Source organism: Lutra lutra, chromosome 9 (assembly GCF_902655055.1).
Source record: "Lutra lutra chromosome 9, mLutLut1.2, whole genome shotgun sequence".
In the NCBI taxonomy this organism is placed as follows: domain Eukaryota; kingdom Metazoa; phylum Chordata; class Mammalia; order Carnivora; family Mustelidae; genus Lutra; species Lutra lutra.
Window position 1 is genome coordinate 139,600,954 of NC_062286.1, and position 17,540 is coordinate 139,618,493.

The 17,540-nt window shown below is 52.0% G+C and overlaps 1 protein-coding gene across 1 annotated transcript in view; it reads right to left on the reverse strand.

The window, feature by feature from the left end:
* Window positions 1-8,769: 8,769 nt before the first annotated feature.
* Window positions 8,770-17,540, reverse strand: part of APCDD1L (APC down-regulated 1 like) — a 51,396-nt gene continuing 42,625 nt past the window's right edge. The window contains exons 3-4 of the mRNA XM_047746863.1: window positions 15,691-16,243; window positions 8,770-11,064 (exon numbers count right to left, since the gene is read on the reverse strand). Of these exons, the coding sequence (XP_047602819.1) occupies window positions 10,297-11,064; window positions 15,691-16,243 (1,321 nt within the window). The 3' untranslated portion in view covers window positions 8,770-10,296. The remainder of the gene's footprint in view (window positions 11,065-15,690; window positions 16,244-17,540) is intronic.

Sequence of the window (17,540 nt, forward strand, 5' to 3'; positions counted from 1 at the left end):
GTTTACCTGCGCTGCGTTAGATACCGGAGGAGACTCTGAGGAATTCATCAGCAGGAGTGATCTGCTTTTCTGCGTTTCAATTCGTAAGCACCCTCAGTAAAGTGCTCCAAGCTTACGTGTAGAGAGCCAACTGCAAAGTACATTTGGTTCTCACTTCTGCTGCTAGCGTTTACTTTTTTAAGAATTTATAAACCACTGCCGTTTGGAACTTCTCTAAGAAACTTAGAATGATCTATTTAAATGTCCCCTTTACCACCTCTCTCCTTTGTGAGTAAAGAAGTCATTTCAATGGCACACGCTGTCCCCCTCTGCTTTACAGCTTTCTCCCTGTGTTGGGGGAAAAAAAAATCTCTGCAGTTTGTCGTGTGTGTTTTCATTCTGACTTCAAGGTACATTAACATTTTGGGGGAATCGAGTCTTTTAAGAGATGTCTAACAATGCTCTTGTTTCCATAATTTTTCTTTTCTGTATTTTGAGTTGTATTTCCTGTTTTGACGGAGAATTCATTTTAAAAGTTGGTGCAGGAAAGGACTCTACCATCATCCATTCTGGTTATCGGATATGTCATAAATTCATGGTTTTATGGCTGACTTTACATTTCCCGGAGGGAAGGAGATGTATTTCTGCAGTGTCCAGATCGAAAGAACCATTCAGAGCGTGTTCTCACATGTTCCGCCGTGTCAGCCTGATGAAGCCCGCCCTGCCAAGGCATAAACTTTTGTACTAGCTGTCTCCGTATTCTGTTCAATAAATTCTGTGCTCTGAATATGTTTAAAGGATGCTTCGGTGTAAAATTATTTCGAAGGGATGGCTTAAGAGCATTTGGATATGCTTTAGAGAAAACACCAGAGCCCATCGCCTTGCTCTGCCACTGATTCTTAGGAACATAAAATCGGTTTAAAGTGAAAAATCTTAGATATCTCGTGTGACAGAAACAGACCTAAGGGAGCTTCCTCGTTTAACTGATGAGGAAACTTTTGCCCAGTGTGGGAGCCAGGTACGCATTCTTGTCCTTCCTGCCTGTTGGGGGTGGGTGGGGAGGATTGGTCATTGACTGACAGAGCCCTGGCTGGTGGACGTTGCTAGCAAGTCTGCAAGGTGGGGCAGCCTCTGGCTTTAAGCGGTGGTGGGCAGCTCTCCATCATACAGTGTTGTCTTGGCGAAACGTGAGCGACAACATTTTCATTTCTTTTGAAGAAGCAACAGGCAAACGTTAAGACTTAACACCAGTCCAAAAGACAGCATGAAGATCCACCGGCGCCCCTCCCCCCGCCACCAGCCCACGCCCACTGCTCTTCTCCAGAAACTCCTGAACGTCCCATTTCCCATTTGCCTCTTTCCAGAGATCCTCTCCGCACGTATGTCTGAGCACACACCAGCCCGTGTCCGCTTACACACAGAGGGCGGCACACGCAGCCTGCCCTGTCATGACCGTTTTTTGACTTTGTCACATGTTGGAGATCATTTCCTGTCCACACACATTTTCTTGATGGCTCTGTCGGTTTTCTCTGTGATGTGCCCATAACTGACTGAACCAGCCCTTCACAGAGGTGCATGTCACCTGTTGCTAGTCTTGGCTGCTACAAACACAGCTACAGCGGGACCCCTGCCCACGAGCGGGAATAACGGGGCACAGTTCCTAGGGGTGCCTGCATTTTAAATTTGGTCCCGTGACTTCCCCACCGGGTTTCGCGGAGGACACGCCAGCTTCTGTTCCAGCACCGTCTACCCGCCCCCCACCCACTGCTAGCACGTTGCCATGTCTGATTTTTGCCTTTCTTTGCTCATCAGGAAAGGGCACACGGTTTCTTGGTTTCAGTCCCCATTTCTTTGCATGAGGTTGAGCCACTTGTTTGTGTAAAGGTTGTTTGAACACACACGTGATGATCAGCAATGAAGGACGTTCAAAGGAAGGGGAGTCTTAACCACGGCAAGGGCCAGGGGTGAAACAGCAGAAATGCAGTTGTACAGGGGTACATTTACGAATGTGGAAATAGGAATGTACAGTATTTTGCTCCTGGGAAAAGCACTTGCCGCAGAGGATATAGAAATGGATTGGGCGGGGGGCAGGGGGCAGGGGTGATAAATAACACTTTATTGCCAACTGATCAGGCTCTCATTCCTGACCTCTGCTAGCGACGTCCTGATGGCATTAGTCTAATGAGCCTGTCGTCTTGCTGCCCAGGGGTCCTTATCACAGAGGCCACAAGTGAGGCACACTTCAGTGTTCCAGACCCCAGGGGGTTCTGGAAGAGGGACTAGAAATGGTGGTCATCCTTAAAGCTGTGAAATAGAGGTGTTTTCTACTCAGCAGTCACAGGAGCTATTCTGGCATTCTCTCTCATGAGCATCTCGATCTTAGTGCATCAGGAAGACAGACGCTGTCTGGGAAGTTGCCAGGGTCCTGGGATGGGGGGGGGGGGGAGATGCGCCCTGCCGGAAACAGATCCCTCCCCCCGCCACCGAGTCTGCACTTAAAGTGGAGGCTTTACCTTGTCCAAGTAGAACTTCTCTTTGTTTTCTTAGCAATGCTTGACCACTAAAATCACTCGAAGGATAAAAAGAGTAAAAATTTAGAGAAACACATAAGTGCTACAGACTTTTCAAAGAACGGACCTTTATGCTACTTCAAAAACTTAGGAGAATGTGTACGGCAGGCAGGAGGCTTTTGAAAGTCAAGCCAAGACCCTTGTTCTATCTCAACCTCAGCCTTGCAGTCACAGTCCCCGACCTCAGTGCGGCTCCAAAGCACAGGAAGTGTCTCCCGTTCGTAATGGTAAAACCACCCAAAGGTATCTCTCCACTCGCCGAGAGCTCACGGCTGGTGCTTTGGGCATTTTCTCCCTTGTTTCCTCTAGTCTCAGACTCTGAGGACGAGTCTGATTTGTACAAACTTAGCTGCTCCCTCTCCCCCCGCCCCGGGATGCCTGCTTCACCAGCCCTGTCCCCCAAAGCGTTTTGACACCTCTCTTGCCATAGTCTGTCCATACTGGATTGAAAGCACTTTGAAGGGAAGTTCTAGATTTTGTTGTTGGATTTGGTTTTGCATTTTTTAAAAGTTTTTATTTAAATTCCAGCTAGCCAACGTACAGTGTTACGTTAGCATCCGGTATTAATATGGTGACTCAGCACTCCCATCCATCGCCCGGCGCTCATCATAAGTGTGCGCCTTCATCCCCACGCCCCCGCCCCCTGCCCCTTGAGAACCGCCCGTGTGTTCTCTGTAGTTAAGAGTCTGTTTCTTGGTTTTTCCTCTCTCTTTTTTATCCCTGTTGTTCATTTGTTTCTTAAGTTCCACATATGAGTGACATCATATGGTATTTGTCTTCCCCTGAAATACGTTGTTGAGCATAATATTCTCTACCTCCCTCTTTGTCACTGCAAGTGGCAAGATGTCGCACTTTTTCTGTGGCTGAGTAACGTTCCTGCATATACATACACCACATTTTCTTTATCTGCTCCTCTGTCGGTGGATGCTTGGGCTGCATTCACAATTTGACTATTGTAAGTAGTGCTGCTGTAGACATTGGGGTGCATGTGTCCCTCTGGATTCGTGTTTTGGTGTTCTTTGGGTAAATACCGAGTACTGCAGTTGCTGGGTCCTAGGGCAGCTCTACATTTAACTTCCTAAGGCACCTCCGTGCTGTTTTCCACAATCGCTGCACCAGTGTGCATTCCCACCCACCATGCATGAGGGTTCCTTTTTCTCCACGTCCTCGCCAACATGTCTTGTTTCTTGGGTATTGTTGAGTTTAGCTGTTCTGAGGTGTGAGGTGGCATCTTGTTATGGTTTTGACTTGCATTTTCCTGGTGATGAGTGATGTGGAGCCATCTTTTCGTGTGTGATGTGTTTTGTGACATTTTTCATTTTACTTTTTACCAAAGCATTTCATGTGCATTGTATAAAATGCCAGATAGTTCTAACAGGCTCATAGTGAAAACCAGCAGACCCTCCTGGCCCTGTGCTTCCACTTCTGGGAGGAAGCCATGTTAGCGCTTTCTGTCTTCTCGTATTAGCATCTATATTTTTCTTTCACTTCTAGATCTTATCTGTTGATTTCCTTCTAAGGAAGGTAAGGAAGTGGCTCCAGCAACCTTTCTCTCCACCCTTATCTGAAACACAGTCTCCTTCCCCTCCCCCTCATAGGGTTATGTCATGATTTTTGGCTATGTCAGTATCCTTTTGCTTGATGGAGACTTAAATATTATTCACAGCAAGGTATTGTCTGTTCTGTGATTTTATTTCCCTTTTATACTTAACCCTGCACCTCTCTGCTGCTTACTTTCTTATATATCTTTCATTAATTCAGCCCCGGACTCTGACAGACGTGTAAGAGCATTCACACATTTGGTATACTATGATTTTTATGTATTTTCTCAGGAAGGTCCCTCCTAGAGAGCTCCCTGTTCTCTTGCTACTCTGTGGACTGACTGGCCCCCAGAGCTGCTGCCTGACTTTTATCCCAGGAAGGCCCTTCCTTCACCATCATCTGGGGAATTCCCTTTGTTCTCTTCTGGGTGAATTTCCTATTTCCTGGATCTCTAGCATCTTCATTCTTGTTTTACCTCCTTGTTAAGGTGGAATACATCCTCAGGCTGGTTTCTGAGAAAGGAGCATGTGGGAGATAACTTTTCTGAGAAGGTTACATATCTGAACATGTTCCATTCAGCCCTTTCACTAAACTGATAGTTGTACTGGGTATAAAAATCAGGGTCGGAAATATGTTCAGGATCCTGAGAATATTTGCTGATTGCCAGCTTCCAGTGTTGGCTTTAAGAAGCTTAATGCCATTAACTCCTGATGCTTTTATTTTAATTTCTAGAGAAATTCAGCTTTAATTTCCAACTTTCTCTTGATTTGTCTGTCATCATATTTATAATTTTCAAGAATTTTTTCCTTTCTAAATACTAGTATTTGTTTTTTAACAACCTGCTTTTGCTAGATAGTTTATATTCTTTTCACAGAGGATATTCTAGTTCCTCTTTTTGTTGTTGTTGTTGTTGTTCTTGTTCTGTAAATAAGAGGGACTGAAAAATGTTGATGGTCTTTAAAAGGTTAGCATTATTTTCACCCAGGGTAGTATAGGTCTTTTTGTTGTTCTGTCCTCTGCATTATCTGCTTCTTACTGGTTACTTTGAGTGTTTTTTACGTTCATTTATTTATTTTTCAGTAATCTCTACACCTAGTATGGGGCTCTTACTAGTCTCTTTGGGTTGGGTTTTAGTCTCTAGCATTTTGGAGGCTTTCCTTAAATTCCTGGTAACCCTTGAATGTCCTTTAATGTATTTATGAGTGAGGCCCTGAAGAGCTATGTTTGTGTAGGTGGGATTTACTGGGTTTTGGGTCTCTGTGCAAGCGAAGGGGCTGGGGACCGCTCAGGTGCCTCCTCGGGGGAACTTCCAGCTGTCAGTATCTGCAGTTGGTTCAGTATGGGCTCGTTTCTTGGGAATCTTCCTGTCTCCTGCCTGGCAACAGAAGCCTGGCTGCTATTTCTCAAGGAGAAGGAGGCTGTGCAACCCAGCCATTTAATGGGTAGAATTTTCTTTGCTATCTCTATTTTTAGTGTGACACCTTGCTCTGGATGGTCTCCCAAATCCAGACATCTCCTGTTTGCCCTTCTGGTTTCATACAGGGGTTAGGAAGAGGATCTGGGGATAAAACTCCTTTGTAGACTTTCGGATAGTCCTGTTTTCAGCCCCAGGGCTCTCCCACCCCCAGGCTTCCTTAGACCACTGCTTCCTAAGCCTTTGGGGGCATGAGTGGACTTGCTTCTGACCCCTGCCCCGAAACTGGCCAGGTAGCACCTTTCTCTCCGCTCTCTGTCACCTCTCAACTTGTTGCCCGTCAGCCGTCCAGACTCTGGAAGTTTGCTACCATCTCTTCTTGACTCTTCTCCTTTCCTGTGTATCTGTGTGACCTTGTGCCTCTATTCCCAGAATTTGCTGGGGGCTTCAGAAAGAAGTAGATGTGAAAGCGTGTGCTCCCCCTGGCCTGTGCCGGGTACTCAGTACCTACGTGGAGTCCTTAATAAACTGACTGTTGATGTTAACAGTGCTAATGACCAAGAAAAATAAGTTTTCTGTTAAATATTTTTCTCCTGTGGGATTAAAAAATACCAAATATAGGAGTGAGAGTAGCAGATTATTAATTAATAACCCTTAGGAAGTAAATACAGCATCGCTGGGAGAAGACCCATCCTCACAGAGAGTTTTGTTTCAAGCCGTTCCTCTTACAACACGACATTGCTGCTTCGTGAACCTCCTGCCAGGCGTGGACCTTCCAGGTGTTCGAGTAGTTTTCCTGGTGAGGAAACTGCAGCCGGGCGCTCCGTAGCTAAGGTCGGAAAGTCTTAGGTGCCTGCACGAGGCTGAGGGTCTCCCCGTCTCCATGACCTTTACACATGTGAAACCTGAGGGGGCTTTCAGGGTCCTGCCGATGTCAGGCTGTGCGGCCCCTATTCTGGGACAGCAGCTGGCCCCAGTGCCCTTCCTAGGAAGAGCCTGGGTAGGAGAAAACAGATGTGCTCAAGGTCACAGCTCTGGGCTCTGCTCTGCCAATCTTATTAAAATAATAATAATGATAATCAATGTCAAAAATTCCAAGCCAGATTTCGACAGAGTATGTGGCTGTCCTCTGGCTGCTTGAGTTCATAGCCTCCAGTCAGCCTTCAGAGGGTTTACCCACCCAGCCTGTGTTTCCTGAGCTCCCGCTATGTCAGGTGCCGTCCACATGCTGGGGGCGTGGTGGGCGACAAGATGGACAAGGGCGAGCTGTCAAGGGACACCTAGAGGAGAGAGGCCGACAGTGAGGAAATGAAGCACAAGGGTCCTTCATGATGACTGGTGAGACTACGATGCTGAAGCATTCCAGGCAGGGGGGTGGTGAAGAGAAGACCCTGACAGGTGGGGGCCTGGGTTAGCCCTCGGTCCTCACACCCGGCTAGTGGGGTCTGTGTGAGGGGGATCGGCTTCCAGGCGCTCAGGCCAAGCTCACCCCTGGGAAGCGGAAACGGTCCCCCAAGCCCTCCTGGGGCCCCACTGATGGCCCTGATGCACGTCCCCTCTCCTCTGCATCAGGAGCTGCCGCTCCCCCCACCGCCCCGGTCCTCTCCAGCCTCCCTAACGCCTGAGTCACCAAGGCCCCATGAGACCGACCTGAGTGCGGCAGAGCCCGCGTCACTGCAAGCTGCTCTTTCTCAGGCTGGGAGCACCATGGGGAGATTAAACACATTCACTTAGAAAAAGCAAAGAAATAGCTTCTTTTGATAACCAGCATCTGTTAGTTAATGGGCCTCTGAGAGCTGTATACAATTTAAACTTTTTATTAAAAAAAAAAAAAAAGAAAGAAAGCCTCATTTACTCTCCTGGGAGCTTGCACTATGAAATTATAAACTGCACGGGTTTTTTTCCCTTCCCTTTTAAACGTGACTGAACACGGAATGGAGAACATTAATTTTGTTTTGTTTTGTTTTGAACTAGAAGTATGGGTTTTACTTTCCCCTCTGTTGATTAAAGCTATCTTGGGTTTTATGTGGAGGGTTCTCCAAGGAGCCAAGAAAGGGGCCAGAAGGCTGGTATCTGCGGGCTTCTCCCCCAGCCCCCTCAGCCCCCTGGGTCCTAGATGACGCCTCTAGTTTCAGCCCAGGGGGAAAGGGATTGTTGTCCTTTCTCCAGCCGTGATTCTTTCTGCTGGCGTCCACTGCTCCAGAACCAAGAGGCCCTGGGAGGGAGGGCACCTCGGTCCTGTCAGGGAGACTTGAATTTGAAATGACTTATGCTTTGCCCCACGAAGCAGCTCTGACTTCCTTTCCCCAAATACAGTCAAGGAGTCCTACCCCTATGAAGGGAACTGGAACCCTGGAAGGACACCTCAGGACAGATGCACAGCCCTCGGGGTCTGCGGCCCGGCTGCTGGCGACCTTGGGCAAAGCCCATTCTCCTCTGCGAGCCTTTAGCATCCCCAAGAGCAGAGACACACCCCTCGCCTTCTAGGGTGCCCCACCCACCCGCCCTGCTGCGCCCGGAGGGGTACTATGCCAGCCATGTGCTTGTAGTCTCGTCGTGGGTCTTGGTGTGAGGATTAAATGGGACGGTAAACATTTGTTTCCTCGACTGTGGTTCTGGGCATGTGCAAGCTCTGCTGGAGAAGATGGCAGAGACTGACTTGGTCCTTCCCGTTGCACGGAGCTTACGGGTGTGGTAGAGGAGGCAGAGAACAAGAGCCGATGAGGTCAACTCCGACGGTGAGCAGTAAGCGCTAGAAAGAAGGGTCTGCATGATGGGATGGGTGGATAGACAGAAGGACAGAAGGGGAAGAGAGGCTGCCGTTTCGGGGTACTGATGGCTGACCTCCCTAAGCAGGTGACATCTGGTCTCAGACTTGAAAAGGTCAAGCTTCTGAGCATCTGGGGGAAGAGAAGCAGCAGTGACACATGCAAAGGCCCCGAGGTAGGGAAACAGTTTGTTGCAATCCAGAGCCAGAAGGAAGGCCAGTGCGGCCTGCGCGGTGGGGGGCAGGGCATGGCTGGACCTTACAGACAGCACTGACCCAGGGGCAGGGATTTTCTTCCCAGTGCATCGGAAGCTTCCAGAGAATTTGCAACAGGGCAGGGCAGTCGCCTGAACCAAAGGGGCGTAACAGAGAGCCGGGGTTTACCTCCACTGGTTTTATTCTCTTTCACACATTCCCTGGAAGACACTTCACTTCCTTTCTTTAGAACCGTAATCCCCTTGGTTGACTTTAATAACCAGCAAGAACATTTTTCAGGCTGTTTAATTTTATTAAAAGATTCAAATTTGATGACAAATGGCGTCATGGTTGCCTCGAGCCTCAGATACAAGACTTGCTGAGCCATGGACACATTATCGCCACCCACCCTCTGCCCCACTGGGAACCACACCCCCCACCCGATGCAGTCTGAGACCGTAAATAATCTAATTACTTCTTGTACTTTGGTAAATACTCTGGGAACACACGTAGCTCTCTGAGACCTACAGAGAATATTAACTTGGTGGGTCTTTCTTCTTTTTAAGAACAATGGGTAGATAAGTTAGAGCCATTTCAGTGGGCTGATGGAACCCCACATAGTCTAACGGAGGACCAGGGCTTCCCTCTGAAAGCATCAGTAACCTCACAGACAATTGTTCAAGATCAGTGGTAAGAGCCAGAGATAAGGATCTGGGGGAGAAAGGAGGGGCGAGTCCTAGGTACAGAGTCCCCAAAACCCTCGAGCCCACGAGGATCCCAGTCAATGTCGCAGCGTGCAGATGAAGCCTCGGGAACACGGGCAGGGTCCCTGCAGAGGCACAGCCTGTCCCCCACCTGGATGACAGCCTCCTCCTAGCAGAGGAAGACATTGGCACCTTAGCACAGGGGCAAGCAGGCTGTGTCCCCCTCCAGAGGTTGCCATGCGGCCTGGTGACCCCAACCTCTCCTTAGGATGGTTCCAAAGATCCATTCGGAGGTCTCTGCCTCCTCGTCAGTTGAGTGCAGAGAATCCTGAAAGCAGAGGACACCTGTACAAGGCTGATTACGGAGCACCTTAGTGTCACCGCTGTCGTTAGTATTAATTACTTTCCAAAGGCGGCAGGCGCTGCGCTCCCCCACAGACCTGCCCCCAGCAGCCAGCCGGGTGTGGGCGAGGGGAGCGCCCTTGTGGGCCCCCACAGGCGGCTTTCTTCACATCCTGGCCTGGGAGGGCCGGATTGAGCCGCGTACGGTGTCGACAGCTCCAAGCCTGACTCGCCGACTCACAGTCAAACCCAGGAAAGCCGAGTCGCCCCGAAGAGACAGGCATTCTCCCAGAAAGCCACCAAGCACCGAAAGCCCGAAGCAGCATCTTTAATGCATAGCCCTGGTTTGAGTTTGTATTGCTAAATTCAAACTAATAATCTTTAAAACAAGAATCCACAGGCTCGGCAGAGTGGCGGTGGCCTCCCCATGCAGGGCCTCGCTCCCGTCCCACAAAACGCCAAGGACAGGGTGGGAGAAGGGGCTGCTGTCCTCCAACCACCCCAGAAAACCAGGAGCTTGCATTTAGAGCCGCAGAGCCCTGGCCATGGCCACGCCCAGGTTCACGGCCAGCACTCGAGGGCAGGCCTTGCAGGTGCCGTGGGACTCGGGGGCTGAGCACTGTGGGGCCCAGGCTGGCGGACAGCAGTGGACCGGGAGGATCCGCAGCCGAGCGGAGGGTAGAGCAGGGGCCCTTCTCGCCAACGCAAGAGGAGTCTGTGCCTGGAGGGAGGCCGCGGGGCACCGAGTGTCCCGAGCGGTGGTCTAGAGCTCAGAGACCGATTTCACAGCCCCTTGAGGAAGGCCAGCCCTAGAGCCAGGGGCAGGACGGGGAGAGGGGCCGCTGGAGGACACGGCCCCCCACCATGGAAGGGCTTCGGCAGAGGCCTGTGCTGCAGGGGTCCAGACACTGCCTCAGCCACCCCGTCGCAGAGCACCAGGGGTGCTTGGTAGGAGGTGGGGCGCTTCTCCGGGGTGTCGGGACTTGATCCGTCCGTGGGCCTTTGTCCGATGAAGAGCAGGCTTTGCCCGAGGGGGTCTAGCTCCATCTTGAAAAGCTCGTACTCCACGTGGGGGAGCCTGATGCCCAGCGGTAGACACCCGTTGGTGGCTGTGACGTCCCGCTCGGTTCCCAGGGACCAGGCCCCCGGGCCCCCGCAGCTGCTCGGTTCGGAGAAGTTGAGCATGGCCGTGGTGACCTGGTCCATGGGAGTCACTCGGGCCCGCGTGACCTGAAACACCAGTTCGGTGCCACCGAGGACCTTGCTGGAGGGCCTGCCCCTGGTGTAGTGGCCCGCGGCATAGACCGTGAAGGTGGGCTGGCGGCAGGCGGGGTCTGAGAAGTGGCGGTAATACCCTTCCCAGGAGCGGTTGTGCGCATGGAAGGTGAAGAGCCTGGTGAGGAACAGCACAGCGGGGCGCACCTCGCACCCGGGGCTGACCCACCGGCCCCCCAGGCGCAGGGGCAGGGCCGCCTGGGGGGGCAGCACGGGTGGGTGGTGCTCGTCAGAGCGTGCGATGAGGCTGCACGCAGGGCAGGGGCGGGCGTGGTGCTGGCAGGAGACAAACAGAAACAGGATAGCGATCGTCTGAGCCGCACGAGCAGTCGGGCTGCAGCCGGGAGTGGGTCTATCGTGGGGTCCCGCCCGTGGGTCACTCCCCGCCTCCCACCGCAATGGCCACTTTGCTCTTGTTGGATCTCAGGAAAGTCCTCCCTCTTCTGGGCCTCCCACACGGGGCCTGGTGGGCTGCTTCTGGTCTGGGTCTCGGCTCAGTGAGGCCTTAGCGAGAACTCTGCAGATCACAGACCTGTCGCTTCCGCCTCCTCTTTCTCTACCCCTCTGCCTCGCTGGATGGTAGGCTCCCCAAGCCGGGAGGCCCCTGTGGCTACTTCGTCCAGCCCCAGGGCCTGGCACAGGGCCTAGCTCATAGCAGCCTCGTGCTGATGGGATGAATGGATGGATGGATGAAGGAGAAAGGCCTTGGAGTTTGGAAGGGGCCTTTTCCACACCTATCCTGCTTGGTCCTGGGATACGACCTTTCAAGTTTATCTCCCTTCTCCTGGCCCACTGTGACTCCCCCTTCCCCTGAGCCCAAGCTCCAGGTGTTGGGCTCAGCCCTCCTCAGGCAAGTGTTACGTGTCCGGGCCAAAGATGCTGGGCCTTAGTGGGCCTGGCAACCTGCCACGTCTCCAGCCCGGAAGTGGTGGAGACAGGCTAGAACGTGCCACCTGGTGTCCCTTCCGCATCCCCTCCATACTGAGAGCTTCCGTGCTCTCACAGAGGTGCCTTCCCCACCTTGGGTGGAGAAGAGAGGCTCTTCTAGCTCCAAGAACCTCTCCCGGGGAAGGTGAGTGTCGTTCCCTCATTGCCTTGGAGAGTGCGTGTGGTGACAGGGACAAAGTCCCATTAAAATACTCCTGCACGTGTACCCCCCTCCCCCACTTAGAGTCTGTCCTGAGGAGGTAGTGGGAAAGAGATGGTGCACAGAGATGTTCACTGTAGTGTTATTTATAATGGGGGAAACCAGCCGCCCTCCAGTGGCCAGCTACGGCCTCGGCCCCCGTTGTCCCAGGCTGCGCATTGGCTTTGCCTTCTCTGTGGCCTTATTTACAGTTGTCCGTGCTTTCCGGAGTCATGGAGCTGGGCTTACCGTGAAGCACGTCAACGGGGAGCAGATGCCAAACCAAAGTGTGTGGGTGTCATCAATCTGCATTTTGGAGAGAAAGAGCTCAACGGAGGCCAAAAAGGAACCAGATAGAGACATCTTGGTGTGGTTTTTTTTGTTTTGTTTGTTTTCGTTTTGTTTTGTGTTTTGAAAGGGAGCTGTTGCCCAGAATTCAGTTCAGAGCATCACTCTGAAAGGTAAACGTCCTGGGAACAACGGCTTGTCCAAGCAAGGTTGATGTGGGAACTAGCAGACATCCCCTGCTTTTGCCATCTGAGAAGGAAACCTCAGGCCAGGGGTGCAGGCAGGACGGGCAAGGGCGAAGAGGGACATTTGGAGAGCCCAGCTGGGAAATAGCTCCGTTTTTTCTTTTCCTTGCAAAAAACAAAAGATTTCTGGAGATTACTGTTGGGTGAGTTTTATGCCAGACAAGTGGTGTTCGGGATTTTTTGTCTAGAAAAAACTATCGGAGAACTAAGAAACTATTTGTTTTCTTTTTCAGTTCGTCACATATTCAGCTCTTATTTGTGTCTGTGATAAACCTAAACTTGCCTTGATTTCCATAATATGGAAGATTATATTATTTTTGGTTTGGGGGATTTTGACTCGAGGACAGAGGCCTCAAAGCTCTTTGAAATGCTAGTAAATGGGTCCAAAAGTGTGATGGGAAGAAATGAGCCGGCTGGGTGGTAAGCTGGAGAGCTGGTAATTGGAAGTCTGGCTGATCAGAGTCTAATTAGGCATTTTAACCCACATTCCGACTGTTGTCATGCTGATGTGTATTGACAGAGCAGAAGGCCTTACATCAAAATAATACTAGGGCTGTGCTCCCCGCCTAGCCCCTCTCCTGCAGGCAGGACATTTGAGATCCTAGTTGGTCATTCGGGCAGGGCAAGTGGCTTTCTGCATAACAGAAACAAACTGAGAGCTAGTGAGCCTTTCAGGTGAGAGATGAGCAAGGACAGGCATCTCCTCCTCCTAAGTGTTCGAAGGGGATGAAAAACGAAAACCCTTTCTGGCGTCATTCTGCAGGGGTCCGGAGATGCATGTGTTAATAATAGCAAGGCCCCAGCCAGCAGAATTCACACTTGCGCGGGAGCCAAACTCTTACTGGTTCAAACCTGTTACATAAAGTTATTTCTCGAACAGCATATAACAGTTTCTAATTAACCCCCAGAGGTGACGCCAGGCTTAGATGATTTTGGTTGAGTGTTGGCTGATTGATTAGGATTCTACATCCAGGCAATGAATTTGGGGATCAAATTGGTTTTAAATTAACTTCTAAAAATGTTCATGTTTACCATCTGGTTTGGGTCATGGACGAGGCTCAGACCCTGGAGAGCATAACGTAACGACTGATTCGTTACTTGGGGGTTTATATGCAGCATTTTCTTCTTTGAAATTATGTCTCTCTCTCTCTCTCTCTCTCTCTCCTTTTTTTCCCCCGGGCGCGGTGGGGGAGGCAGTTGCTGAGCAGGTATTTAATTTAATGTGCGCACATCTGGCACTGCTCGTCTCTGCCCACATTCCTGCTCTGCTGCTCGATCACAGGGTGGGCTGTGTCAGCCACGCTGGCTGGTCAGGCAGCAGGAACGCAGAGGTCTCCAGCCCCAGAGCCCTGCCTGGGGAGACATGAAAACTGTCATTCGCTGTGCCCCAGGGGTCCATCCTGTCCATGTTCTGAGCAGTTTGCCCTCCTAATGAAGGGGTGGGTGCCTGTCATCACCCCACTGCCAGCACCTTCTTCTCTCTAAGTAGGATTAACGTCAGACCAGCCTAGAACACTGGTTGCCAAAAAGAGCATAATTTTGAGGTCATGGAAAGAACTCAGGCTGATTTTCTGATTATGAGGACTTCTGTGCTTCTCTGCTCCCCAGAGGAGGGGGTGGGAGAGGAGAAGAGGGCAGCGGGGCTCATCCCTAGTACCCTTCTTTGGGGTCCTTTGACAAGCAGCTGCTCCCAGAGGTGAGAAATTGCCCATCTGGTTTAGTTCCTTGAGTACTGAGTACACAGTAGGCACTCAATACTTGCTGAATGACCTGAGGGTTGCCCAAGAGCTCACTTGGTAGGGGCTCCTGAACTCATGCCTCCAGTCTGTTCATTCTCACTTTTGAAAAATATTCCTGGGTTACCTAGTAGAGACATTCTTCTCATGGCATCCTACCTTGACTTCAGTTTCAAGAAACCCCAACTGATAAAAGTTAACTTGTAATTGTGGGTGTAGGCAAGGAAGCCCTGCAGTTTCTGGAACCTCTGGCTTTGTTTCCTGTCTCCTAGTAACAATGTTGCAGATGCTGGGAACATGTTTGCATTCAATTAGGGAGAATAAAGGTTCCTGGGTCACAAATTAATGCTGTAAGACTTGGGTAGCTGTTTTAGTAGAATTGGTTTCTGTTTAAATTCGCTATTTGATGCTTCTGCAAACATTTTCCTGGGGGTGGGGGTGGTGTGGTGGTCCCAAGTCTTCAAGCAGCTGCATTGGAGAAGTCCTGAGCCTCCACGCCTCAAGGGCCAGGCTCTATGCCACGTGCCCAGAATACATCTCACACACGTGAAGAGCAGATTCTTTCTGCCTGTGTGCTCGTCAGGCAGAGAAGGGCTACCAGGTCTCCCCCAAATGGGGGCAGTGTGCTGTGATCACTTAATTTAAAATCTAGGTTAAGGACCTCAAGTGAAATTCACATTGGAGCTGGGTTGGGGGAAGTACATCTCCCTTCACAGGGCAGCCTCCTGCCCAGAGGGCAGTCCGTGGGCCATCTGGGAGCCTGTTGGAAATGCAGAGTCCCAGGTCCCACCCCAGACCCCCCCAGGACCTGACTCTGCATTCTCAGAAGATGCCCAGGTGATGGCATCTTGAGAACAGGGGCCGAGGAGTGCTGCTTTACCCAGCATTAGTGTGAATGGGTACACTCAGCATCTCTGGCTCCAGACACCAAAGAGGTGCACGCGGGGCTCTTGGGGTCACCTTCTCTGGGTTCTGTGGCCGTCCAGCAGAGCCCTGGAGGAGGACTGACCTCTCCTGCATTCATTCACTAAGCTTTATTGGCCCCCACTGTGTGCCAGACCCTGGGCCGTGTGTAGGGACCCAGGAGAGGACAGGGCCCCACCCGTGCAGAGTCTACTGCTAGAGAAGGTGGCAATTAACAAGTGAACAAACCATGCAGCCCGGGAAGCTGAGTGCTGGGAAATGTGCAGAGTAGGGATTGGAGGGAACAGCTGATCTGAGAACTGAGACACACCTGCCCAAGTGCCCAGCACGAGCAGAAGAGGACCATGTGGGGACCACAAGAAGGATGTCAGGAGGACCAGGCACAGACAAGCTGAGCAGCGGTTCCTTTGGAAAAAGCCAGCCCTGTATAGACCTATCTCAAGCAGAGGGAACAGCATGTGCAAATGCCTTGAGGCCAGCAGGCCAGCAAGGGGGTACAGAGAGGGTCTGAGGCAGGGACCAGATCGTAGAGGGCCCGCTGGGTTGGGGCCCAGAGCTCACCCTCCCAGGGCCCCAGACTCACCAGGGCACTCTGCAGCGGGCGCTGGTAGCCCGTGGGCCGGTAGTGCCACCTCTCCCCTCGGTCAGTGTGGATGTCCCCCAGGTAGAGCTCCTCCACCAGCCGGGGCCCAGCCCGAGGCTGCGGCTGCAGGTGCCGTAGCATGCGGACCAGGCTGAGCTCGTGCATGGTGAAGCCCAGGGCTTCCGTGCAGTCCTGCTTGGCCCGGGTGCTCAGCAGCTCGTACAGGGCCCCGGGCAGCCAGGCCCGGGCTGGGGGCAGCCGCCGGGCACAGTCCTGGCCCACCCGGGTCTGGTTGAGACTCCTGGTGACATCGAGCAGGCTGTGGCGGCTGTGAAAGACGATGCCCACCTTGTGCAGGTGGTAATCGGCCTCGGTGGCCCCTCGGGTGACCCAGGAGGCCCGGCGCAGGCGGACTTTGCCCTTGATGAGCAGGGAGTGGGCAGGCTCCCGGCAGAAAGGGTCCCTGTAGTAGAACTGGTAGGCTCGGAAGAGGCGGTTAGGGTAGAAGGTATAGGAGCGGGTGAGGAACTCGGGTCCCGGGCGCACCTCACAGCTGTCAGAGAGAGAGAGAGAGAGAGGAGCTGGGCAGAGCAGGGAGAGCCTGCTGGTGAGCCCCTCTCCTTCCAGGCTGGACCCTGCTCCCATAGCCTCTATTTCAGACCTCAGTCCAGAGCTGGACCCTGCTCCCATAGCCTCTATTTCAGACCTCAGTCCAGAGCTGGACCCTGATAAGCCTCAGTTTCCCTAATTGGTCTCAGCCACCCCCTTAGAGGCCGAGGGCCTTTCACTTGCCTTCTTCTGCTTCCTCCGATCCTAACTGCCTCCTTTAGCCATCACCCTCCCTCACGGCATGGGTCCTCATACCTGTGGATACCTCGTGGCCCAAGAAGTATGCAGACTCTGCAGCCAGAGGACCCAGGTTCAAATCCCATTCCTGTCCCTCAGCGGCTGTGGATAATGCCCAGCTCCTTCCTCTGTGACACGGAGGCGTCAGACCCACAGTCAGGGTCTCCAGGAAACGTGAAGAATGGTGGTGGTGCCCGAGAGGTGCTTAGGAAACAGGCTCTTTTGCATCATTTGGGGGGCCCCATGCCATGAGCCCCAGGAGGCAGTGGCCTCCTTCTTGCCCCAGTGGATCCTCGGCCCCTGGCTCAGAGCCTGGCACACAGCAGACCCTCCCCAGGGCCTCATGGAGGGAATCGTGGCTGATGCGCAGTCACTTCCGGTCTCCCCTTCACTCAGTTGACTTCCCTGACCAAGTTCCATTCATGACAGGTTTGTTGATCTAAACCAGGGATCACCAAACTTCTTCTGTAAAGGGTCAGGTAATAAGTATTTCTGTTTGGGTGCGCGAGCTGGTCTCTAGCGCTAAAGCAGCCAGAGACAATAAGTAAATGGGGTAAGGTGGGGCATAGCTGTGTGCCAATAAAACTTTATTTACAAAACAGGCGGTGGGCCAGGCCTGGCCCCCAGGATCACTTCCGCTGGTGGTAATACAAGCACGTGGGGTTGGGCACAAAGGGAAGCTGAATGACTCCTAGATCCACGGCCGCAGCTGGGTTTGGGGGCAGGGTAGCCTCTGAGACTGCACTGAGGGCGCAGACAGGGGGGCGGCTGGGTGAGTTCTAGGGGGAAACAGCGGACAAGGCCCCCTTTACACGCTGCTGTGAACTCTCATAGTAGTTTTCATAGCAAGATGGATGGAGCGAAAGAAACATGTTCTTACCCAGCACGAAAACAGTTCCCTTTTCTTTTCTTCCAATCTTTCTGATTATGTTAAGGAGAAAGTCTCTGTTGGAGCTAACGTGTCTGTAACACCAACCTCCCTTCTCTTCCCGAGAAAACGGACT